The sequence below is a fragment of the Neodiprion pinetum genome, chromosome 1, assembly GCF_021155775.2.
Source record: "Neodiprion pinetum isolate iyNeoPine1 chromosome 1, iyNeoPine1.2, whole genome shotgun sequence".
NCBI classification, from domain to species: Eukaryota; Metazoa; Arthropoda; class Insecta; order Hymenoptera; family Diprionidae; genus Neodiprion; species Neodiprion pinetum.
In genome coordinates this window covers 37117033-37128276 of record NC_060232.1, presented here as the reverse complement: position 1 = coordinate 37128276, position 11244 = coordinate 37117033, and the positions used below count along the sequence as shown (strand labels likewise).

The following is an 11244-nucleotide window of genomic DNA, read 5'->3' as shown; positions in this document are numbered from 1 at the left end:
TACTGACTTCTTCAGATTCTCTACGAAACGTACTTCAACCCTTCGATCACCCAACGATTACTTGTAACATTGAGAATTGATTATTGAGAAACATCGCAAACGGTTGTTTACGAAAATTATTTGATTGAAACGTGCGCGAAATCGTATCCCGCGATGAATTTATGTGTGGAACGAAATTTGAATTTCAAACTAGTTTCGCCCATATTTATCGAATGATCGACTATGCAATTTGCATAACACGTGAATACAGTTAGAACATATCGATTAACCAGCACATTTTCAAAAGGTGAGAAATTTCGTTGGAATTGTCTTTCACGAAGAATTAATCACCTTGAGAATTAGCAGGGGGTAAAAAATTCCGAAAGCCCATAACGATAACGTGACATAATTGCTCTAATCTATACTCAGATACGAAAGACTTGAATTTCAATTATTTTATCTGAGACAAACATTGAGGGATTCAGATCTAATTGATCAAATATTCGACGTTTGTTCGGCCGGTCATCCGCGGCTTTGGCAAGCGATTATAACGTACAATTTTATTTCACCGTTTTAACGCACACACCCGCTTCTCCCTATCGTGATATTTCGTTACGCGTATCGGTCGTTTAACCACATACGAATAAACGCTCTATCAATTTCACATGTATGTACCAAAGACAACTGCTGCTTACCGAGTCAAACGACTCGCCAGGGATCATCGGCGGATAAGGAAACATTTATCTTGTACCTAGAGCTAAGCTCTGTTACGGCTCTTGGCAGGTGCGAGGAACGTCTAAGACACGACACGGGATGTAAAAATATCATTTCAACCATATTCTTTGCCGAGCATTCGCGCGATGTTTACACAGGATTTACTCGTGTTTTCTAAACTGAATTTCCTACCTGTCTCAATATGTGTGCTGGCATAACATCCCTTGAAAAAAATACAACCATGTAGAGATAATCATATTCCTCGCACTATCACGCGCTGCAGCTGACGTCAATTTCATACAATGTTTTGCCATCATGTTCGAGGTACGCGCATTTCGGATGTCGCAACTTTCGTAAATTCTGCAATACGACGGTTGATAGGCGCTCAACTTCTTTATCGTTGTCAGTGCACTTGAACGTTCAAAATCTGTGCCGCTATCTTTCACAGATTTAGTCTTCGTGTATATTCGGTCGATATACCAATTTTAAATGGTCTGGTAATATATCTAACTGACAAATTGTTCGAAACTTCTCATTGCGCCATACAGGCTTTCCAAGCCTCACAACTTTTACCGTTCGATTTTAATCAAAGTTGATCAAATTTTACTTTCAATGGGCTCGCGGTTGGATATATTATAAACCAAAAATTTGTGAACTTTTATTCGAACCACGTTAACGATGCATTTTGACCGAACGAGAAAAATTTAAACGATTTCGAAAGATTCGTTTAAGATCTTCTGCGTCAGATGCCCGAGAAACCTGAAACATATCGATGTTTTATCTGCAAGTTTGCAAGCCACATGTGTGCGAACGCCTGTAAGACTGTATTTTATTGCGAGCACGAGGCTGAAACAACGTACGTGCCGCGGTACACAAGCACTTGTACTTATCTGGCTGGTTGCACATGTTATCGGTAATGCGTTATTTGTCGCGAAGTCATTTTATATCTTTGCGTATTACCACGTGAATAAATGCATAAGTATATATACGTATCTTGGCGGTAATAAAGGAAATCCAGAAATCGTTGTAAATTGTTACGTATTTGAGAGAAAAGAAGTGAAACGATGTTTCCATGTAACAGAACGACTCGCGGCCCGTTTTGGCCGCGTGTATTATTGAGTATTCAGATTTTTCAGAGCCGAAAAAAAGACGCCGATGCGTTAGGCCCCTGACATCACATAAATATTAATATCCTGGCACTAATTTACAGGAAATTCGGTAACAGAAAACGGGCGACGCGCGTCTCTCGTGTTATAATAAATCCTGTTCGACCCGTTGTGTACAATACATATGTACATCGGAATATCTAACGCAGAATGGCGTATATAGTACGTACGTATATATGTAGAAATACGATTGTACAATTATGTACTATGTAAACGGGCGAGTTAAATAGGAAACGCGCGCGAATCGTGCGTGCCGGTATTCACCGGAATTTTCGATCAATGTTATAATTTGACAATGCTTAAACCTGTACGGCACCGTTGAATGTACGTACATGTACCTAGGTAGGTTACACAAGCACACCTGGTCCACCTACCTAGGCATACGACGGTAACAAAAATAAGTAAAATCATTCGGCTATCTCCGATACCGCAATCTTCACATCCGTTCAATGCCAAATCGGTATTACAAGCGCGTCGTCCGCACAGAGTGAATATAGCAACGATAACACTCGGTATCGTGTAAGAACAACACCTAGCTACGTGACGATTCGGTCATGAAACCCTAGAAACTAATGTCTAAAAGATAACAAAAGTATGCGCGTAGGACGCGCATAGTATGTCGCATCGTGTACGTACACGCATGATGGTTCAGGCATAGGTGTGCATACTGACATACGTATGCATACACAGATGTAGGCAGGCCGAGAATACGACGCTAGAGAATACGAGAGGTGGCGGTGGTACCGTTGGCGAAGCAAAATATGAATCTATATCGCAGACTCCTTCCTGGCGAGGGCTCGGCCAAGTCCGATATGCGACTCGTGGTAACTCGTGAGTCGTGGGTACGGAGGCTATTTTGACGGGAAGGTCACATGACTAGACGCTCCGCCGACTGCCGCCGCCGCCGCCGCCGCCGACTGTCGACCGACTCACAGACACACACGAGTGCGCCACGCTAGAGGCGCGGGGGGAGAGAGAGAGAAATATAGATATACAGGTATACGTCGAAACGAAGAGAGACGACATCGCGGCGCGCGCGCGCACCACCCCCAACCGTGCGAACCCGGTCGTTCGGAGGGTTTATTTTTTTTTAGTGTATGCGTGATACCCGACAAGCGTTAAGCTGTGTGTGCGGGGTCCTGAGAGTGTGCGAGAGCGTTGCGTGCGCGCGGTGAGCGGGGAAAAAGCAGGGACGAGAGCAAGCGGCTCGGCGAGTGGTGCGGTGGCGTAGCAAAAAGGGTGGGGAAGCGGAGAGAAGAGAGTCGGCGGAGGAGGAAGAGGCGGAGGCGGGTCGAGGGAGGGTTGAGGGGGGGGGGGGGAGAGGAGGGAGCGTCAGACACAAGAGTTTACCGAGATTCCTCCTTGGACACACACGCAGCTGGCGGCGAGGGCTCGCTGCGTGAACGTACGAGCGGCAGACTCGTCGGTTCGAGCAATACACGCGCGGCGAGCGGAGATATTGCGGCGGGGAGCAGAGGGAGCAGACGACGACGACGACCGAAACTCACACAGAGAGAGGAAGCCTCGAGGAGCCATTACACGGACGCACACAACGCGGCGTGACGGGACGCGGCGGCGGCGGCTACGACGGTGCTGTCTGCGTAGCATTGTATCGTCCGTCAGGCTGAATAGTTCACTTCGCTTCAACTTTACGCAGAAAATATGCGTACCCCCGCGAGTCGTCTAGTGTACAACCGTGCGTGCTCGATCGATACGCCATTGCGGCGTACCGACTAACCCGTCGACATACATACGTACATACATTCGTGCGTGCACAACGCGAACGTGTATAAAACGCGTGATACATACTTAGAGACACGTACGCGCGTACCATCTTCTATTTCGTTTGTTTTTTTTTTTTTTTACTTTTTACGTTTCTTCTTTCCATTGTTATAAATATTACAATACACAGGAGTTAGGGGAGAACGGGAAAAAATACGCGACATGGACGTTCGGATACTGACTCGAGCATGACTATTCGACTACGGACTACGATGCCGATGAATATCGCGACGATTACGACGACGAAAACGACGAAGACTAGGAGATCCGCGACGCTCGCCTACTGTCGCTTCTCGTAACGTATATATGCATGCATGTATATACAATCCACAAATATATATATATATATATATATATTATATATACATATATGTATAAATATACTTGAATGTACATATGTATATACGCGTATAAGCACACGACGTATTTTCACCCCCCGCACACGGCGTTCCCTCTCAATCGAGATCGTTTACTGATAAACACTCCCCGCAGCCAATAGCCAGAGCATGCGGTGCGAGTGCAGGGGAGTTGCTGGTAGACTCGAGACAGACGTACAGACATGTTGTTGTTTCGCTCCTGCTACCGCTGGCCTCTGATCGCACTCGGACTCGAGCGGCCCGAGGCCCAGGCCTGGCCCAGGCCACCGACCCGCAGTCGCATGAACCTGAAGCTGAAGCTGAGGTTGAACCGTTGACGCCGTTCGTTCGTGCCTGCCTGCCTGCATCTCGCCTATATACAGAGGAACGTGGTCGTCGTCGCATCGTCGTCTCTGCAAGAGGAGCGTAGCGGAGTGCCGAGCAGCGGTGAAGAGTCGAGAGGAGAGGAGAGGAGTGGAGTGGAGAGGAGTGGAGAGGAGAGGAGAGGAGAGGATAGAAAGAGAAAGACAGTGATAACGGAGGGTGGCAGTGTGGCACAACCTTCGCCTCTCTGCTTATTTTATTCACTCTTTAAGATTCCGAGGCAGCTCCACCACCACCACCACCACCACCACCACCAGCAGCAGCACTAGCAGTTTCTGCAGTGTTTGTGTATTTGTCGCGTCGCGTGGTGTTTTTCTACGTTTCGTCGTCGTCACAGCCACAGCAGCAGCAGCTCGAGTAGTCTCGTCGTCTCGTGGCGGACGACGGCGGCGGCGGACGCGTCGTGTTTCGCGTTACACATCTATTATAATCCACCTCTGTCCGTGTCGTTTCACCTTTGCCTGTGTGTGCTAACCGCGTTATTATTATGTATACTCACATACCGATCATTTTACGCTGGATGGATGATGGATGATAAGTCCCGGACTGTAGGTATTATTACTACACCACCACCACCACCACCACCGCCAGCGGCGGCACCGGGGGACGGACGGACAGTCGTCCTCGCTATTTATTACCGCTCGTCGTCGTCTACGTTATTCATCAATGAATTTGAGGAACCCAGTGAGATACTACGATCGGTTTATTTAACCTGTGCTATACCGCTGCCTGGAATGCGATAACACACAACCTCCGTCTGCTTCGCGGCGACGACTCTTAAAAGTCTCTTTCTCTCTCTCCAGTTCCAGCTCTTCACACTCTTATTAATAATCCATCGCAGTCAGGACTCTCGGACTTGTGCGTGTGTGTTTCTGTGTGCGATCGTAAATATTATTCTGCGAACGCGAAGATGGTAATCACGGTGTGAAACTAATTAAAGGATAAGTAAACAAAAACAATAATACGCACGAGTGACAGAGAAAAACAAAGAAATGCGAACGACGTTGGTAACCGTAACTCGAACAATGAACACGTAGCAATAAAAAAGTAAAAACGCTTAAAAATGTATTGTTTACGTACGTGAATCGAGAAAATTGCTGCTGCAAAAAGAAAGAAAAAAAAAAACAAAAAAACAATACATACACATATTATTAACGAGTTCCAAGGACGAGTTATATTAATAATCATTATAACTGAAGGGAAAAGGGAAGAAGAGTTGATTTTTTAAAAATTATTTCCATTCTTATTCTTCTCATTGTAATATAATGGAGACATTAATATCTACGAATGCAAACAGCCAGTCTTACAGTCCTCAATTAAAATCAGTACTGAAAACCTACCAGCTATCGGCTGTAAAAAGTCTTCAGGGTCCAAGCTCGGCCCTGTTGGGCATGGACTGTAAAGGGCTGCTTCAAGAACCGGCAGCTTATCATTTTTCTACGATAAACCGTTCCAGCAATGGGGCGATATCCGATTCCGAACCTGAGCGGCCAAATTCGGCGAAGGAAATCGAGAGGCTTGATAAGCTCGACGATATCGTATCCTGCAAGGAACTGCAAAGAAACGTTGACGCCTTGGAAGATTCTGACTCGAATCCGCCAGTGCCGGACAGAGCGAAAGTCATAGTAGATAATAAGCGAGAGCCGGAGTTTCAGATACCGATATTAACCGCGCCTGATCAGAGCTGTTCAGAGAGATGCGAAACTTCCCTCGAAGGCGAGAGGATCTCGTGCTTTGTTGTCGGCGGCGAGAGACGCCTTTGTTTGCCCCAAATTCTAAACACAGTTTTACAAGACTTCTCGCTCCAACAGATCAACCAAGTCTGCGACGAGCTTCAAATATACTGTTCAAGATGCACGAGGGACCAGCTTGAGGAACTCAAGCTGTCCGGCATTTTGCCGAGAAACGCTCCATCCTGCGGTCTCATTACGCAGACGGATGCCGAGCGACTGGTCAGTGCCCTATTGCTCAGGACCGAACCTTGCGAGACGCAGAATATTATTGAGAGCGAAAAAGTTATAGTAGAAGATTCGAAGGATGAGGGAGAGGAAAGTTTGTCACCCAGCAGGTTCAAGGTCTACCACGAATGCTTTGGGAAGTGCAAAGGCATTTTCGAGGCGGATCTCTTCATCAACGACGATTCCCCCTGCATAGAGTGTCTCGAATGCACGGGCAGATTCTCACCTCAGCGATTTGTCAGGCACGCCCATCGGTCGTTAGAAAATCGGACTTGCCACTGGGGCTTCGACTCTGCTAATTGGAGATCTTATCTTCTCCTCGCACGAGATCAACCCCACTATCATCAGGTCGCGACTTTTTTTCGGGAGCTCAAGCAACGGCATCTACCCAATTCCAAAAGGAAACCTCAGGTATTTTTTCTTTAAACATTTGGTATCGAATGATGTACTCGGATAAAGGATTGAAAGAATTGGATTAAATCTTACATATCGCATTGTTCATGGCTCGAATGCTTTTTTCAAGATGCGACTGGACACCGAGAAGCTGACCAAGAGAGCTAGAAAGGATTTAAACCAAGAGTGTTCACCTGGATATTACAAAGCAAACGGCATGGGAATGTACCACCCTGCAACTTCCGCCGCTGGCGTCAATGACCCCTATCTCCAGATGCAATGGGCAGTTTTTGAACTTGCGGCAAGGGGCGCATCAGCTTTCCGCCCTTGGAGTGCTGGCGGATCTTGTAAACACAGGGATGGGTACGTTTACGCAGCATACTTTGATCGTCGAAGCACGTTCGGACAAATTTTCGCTCATTGTAACACAGCCAACTTTCTTTAAGGCTGCACGTACGAGTCCACATTCAAAGTTGAATTCATTGTCACTGAGGGTAATTCGACAAAAGAAATGCGATCGTATCGAAGCATACGAATTTAAATTCTTGTTTCATTGGCTGACCAGAAAAATTCTCTCAAAAAGATATTAGTTTTAACAATACTTGCAAATCAAGATTCAGCACTGGATTCCGATGTTAAAAAAATAATATAGTGAATTTACGAGTATTATATATCTGTATTGAATTTAGCAACAATTGTTGCAGCTTTCAAAGTTTTCACATACTCTTGAGGTGATTCATAAAGAGTCTTTATAAGAAAAAATATTTATTGTAAAAGTCAATGTTGTCAGCTTCTATAGTGGTTGATTCTTATGGATGTTATTGAAAGTTGTTTGAAAAACGTGAAAGCAGATATTTAAACACATTTCTAGTCTATACCAGCACCTGGTAAAATATCATCAAGCCACAGCTTGCTATCTCTCTGCTATCAACCTTTGAATCCAGTGTTGGTTTTGAGAGTGATATCTAAGACTGTTGGTGGTAATTTTAGATGTTGGCATGATTAGATAACATACTGGCAGTGGTATATACCAGATGTCTACTATTAACACGAACCAAGATAACGAAGATAATTTTTTTTTTAACATCGATTCAAATATTGAATCTGACACTTAAGCAAGGGATCGTGAAAAACAACGTTCCCTGACAGATAATTAACATGGGTCTAATTTGTTTGTCTAGAACGACGCTTGTGCCTGCGTATCTGAGTCGTGGCCCTCCGGTTCTTCAGCACCCCGAACGAGTGGTACCACATTCGGAGTGCGAACGTTTCGAACCCCACTTCCAGCCCAATGTCGCTCTGGCTCCTCTGCCGCCCATTAATTTACCGCCTCTAGTTCCACCCGCCTCACATCATCATCACCACCACCATCATCCGAAACGTCGCCATCACCATCGCCAGCTGAGTCCGGAAGGAAAACTGGAAGTATTGCCGATTACTGTTAAATTAGAAAATCCTTCTTCACCTAGCCCGGGACTCGGTCCCGGTCAAGCGTCGCTCTTTTCGCCACCCGCGTTATCCTGCACGACGGAGGGGGACGAGGACAGTAGTCGTGGGATAATACCAAAACAAAATGTCGAGGAAGAGGAGGAGAGCAGTACGGCCGTCACGTCGTCAACGGTAACGGTCGATCCCCCGCCGACGGAAGCAGCCACGTCTTCGCCGGACAGTGACTCGGACTCGGATTCGACGGTTGGCAGGGATCTCGAGTCGAGATTAGCGACTCTCGACGTACCCAAGGAAGTTACGGAGCTCGCGCGACGTCTGGCGTCGCAAAACGCCCGTTTGAGACGTAATAGGCGTCGCGATGTCAGAGAAATATTAAGGCTTCGATCTCAGCTTGAACTCCAACAGTTACAGTGCAGTACGAGTAAAGATGATGGTAAGAATAATAACGAGGCAAACTTTAATCATGTAAACGTAACAGTAAACACAAATGATAATGAAAACGCGAATGCAAACGCGGCTGACAGCACCGAAGGTAGCGAAGAGGCGGAAGCTGTTCCACCGTCGAATAAGGATAGTAAGGATCTTGAAGATCCCAATGACTCTGCAGCTGGTAATGATTAGATTTATTTTTATTAGTTCTTACCGAGATTAGAGAAGGAAATAGATAATTGAAGATAGGAAAAATGAAACAAAAACAAAAACAAAAAAAACTGCTCACCAATCATTGCGCCGTTTGTATTTTTGGCGAAGCAAACGCGCACTGAAATTTATTGTTCAAATTAATAACAATCTAATGATTATCCTAACTTCTGTAATATACAGGAAGAGAAAAAATACATTTTAGGAAATCAATTGATGAACAAAAGAATGAAAACTGTTCTGGGTTATGTGATATATAAAGAGCCTTTAACGTTATTTCTATTGATTAGAAGTTCTAATATTGTAGGTATAAACTTTATGAACGGTTACATTAATTTATGACCGGTTTGTAGATATTGTATTATACGGAAGAAAGTAATTAGGTTTAAATAGAAAAGGAAAAAAAAGAAAGAAAAAAAGAAAACTTATCATGCCAATAACAATTACGTTTAGCGATTTATTTAATTGTAATATTAAGGACATGAGACATGCAGAATTACGAGCATTTGAGTATATCACATATACATCATCTGCGCAAAATGATTTTCTATTTGGGCGTACACTCAATGTTTTATTGTAATAGGTAGAACGAAGAAATAGGTTGCTTTTCGTTAACACTCTCTCTTTTGCCATCCTCTTCCGTTTCCTCTTCATCTTTCTGGCAACTATATATGTATTGTGATTTTATGTGTATGCACATATACATATAATCATAATACCGCGCAATGTAAATACATTCTCATATCACAGGTATCCATACACACAACATACATGAATATATACATGATATAATTATGCGTTAATCATTTTATTTAATTAATATTATGCGAATTAATTGTGAAAGTACAAAAAACCCTAGGTGCTATGTTGTTACGTTAGCCTACGTTTCGAGAGCGAACGCGGCTCGTTGCAATACTAAAAAAAGAGAAAGAAAAATTAGCCACATTTGTTGAGTACACGTTCGGTTCCGCATTGTCTTCATTAGGTACTATATTAATTATTTTAAGATAATAGTCTCGTTTAATATTTAGTCTTGATTATACACGATAAATGCGTACAGTATATTGTTCAACCCACGGCGGACTTTAGACATTGTTGTTCACCGACTATTTAATGTGCAGAAAACGCATTATCATCCCACGAAAAAATTACACACACACACAGGCATTCATTCATTCATACATACATACATATACATATATTCTGACTCAGAAGCGAATTTATACATTAAAGAAGAAAAAAAAAAAAAAAAACCATTAGTTCTCCTTGTCAAGTCAAAACCCGTACCATATTCTATTATAGAAAATAATATAAATATTATAGTAATAAAACTATTATACAGTTCGTGAATCGTATACATAATATTTGAATTATGTATACATGAGAAGAAGAAAAAAAAAAATGACAATTAACTCAATGCTCGTTCGTACTTGGGGTACATACACACATTTATATACAATACATATAATCAATCGCGTGTGGACTGCTTTGAAGAGCTCGCCGTCGTTCGTTTGCATCCGAAATATACCACAATAAGATACTGTGAAAATAGTCATTAGAAAATGTTCAAAAAAGTATATTTAAAAAAAAATTAAAAAAAAAAAAAAAAAAAAGAACGATACTGTACCTTCACGCGACGTTTCAAAAAAAGAGTATACATAAATATATCTGCATATGATAAACGCGCGTTACGATAATTCTCTCCGACTTTGTATACCGTAGAGCCTATTGAAACTGTTGCTATAAATAATAGTAATAATAATAATAATAATAATAATAATAATAATGTTAACGACGATAAAAATTGCAGGACAAATTCCACCCTTGATTTAAAATAGTATATAAGTAATGATAATAATGACGATGATTGTTATTATTATTATTATTAATTTGCAATAAAAACCCGACCGAGATTTTTTCAAAGCTATCCTGTAACCCCGGGACATGATAATAATAAATAAATACATACATACATGCAAGTATATTATATATTATATATAATATTCATATATATAATATACTATAGGTACATACATACAATCATTACTCTGTTACGTATAATGGAGATTCGTTGGCATATGACAAAGTACGCTACATGATAATATTATGATATAAGAGTCCCACCTAAACTAAAGAATGTAATAATCTACGTTTTTCATACACCCTCAGTTATTATATACTTACCTCTAGTTTACATATACATATATACATATGAATTACAATAGTACATATACTAATAATGCGTATACCTTATCTACTACTCAGCTTAGGATGCATTTGAAGCATATACATACATACATACATATAGTTACGTGTACTATACACTCCTACCAGTTCGAACAGAATCGCAGGAGATCTATAATGCTTTCAATCGAATTATATTCTATCCAATATCGAAACCGACCACAGCGTCGTATGGAGTAT

General features: G+C 42.5%; 1 protein-coding gene across 1 annotated transcript; it reads left to right on the top strand.

Moving 5' to 3' along the window:
* The first annotated feature begins 3222 nt into the window (after nucleotides 1-3222).
* Nucleotides 3223-10436, top strand: LOC124210735 (ski oncogene). Its single transcript, XM_046609015.2, has 3 exons — nucleotides 3223-6750; nucleotides 6863-7095; nucleotides 7914-10436. Exons 1-3 carry the CDS (start codon nucleotides 5647-5649, stop codon nucleotides 8800-8802), a joined length of 2226 nt encoding a protein of 741 aa, XP_046464971.1. The 5' UTR covers nucleotides 3223-5646; the 3' UTR covers nucleotides 8803-10436.
* Nucleotides 10437-11244: the final 808 nt, after the last annotated feature.

Excerpts from the sequence above, each read along its gene's own strand:
- LOC124210735 (XM_046609015.2), top strand. The coding sequence starts at position 5,647 with ATGGAGACATTAATATCTACGAATGCAAACAGCCAGTCTTACAGTCCT. Across the intron at positions 6,751-6,862 it reads ATTCCAAAAGGAAACCTCAG|ATGCGACTGGACACCGAGAA; the intron begins GTATTTTTTCTT and ends GCTTTTTTCAAG. Across the intron at positions 7,096-7,913 it reads TCTTGTAAACACAGGGATGG|AACGACGCTTGTGCCTGCGT; the intron begins GTACGTTTACGC and ends TTGTTTGTCTAG.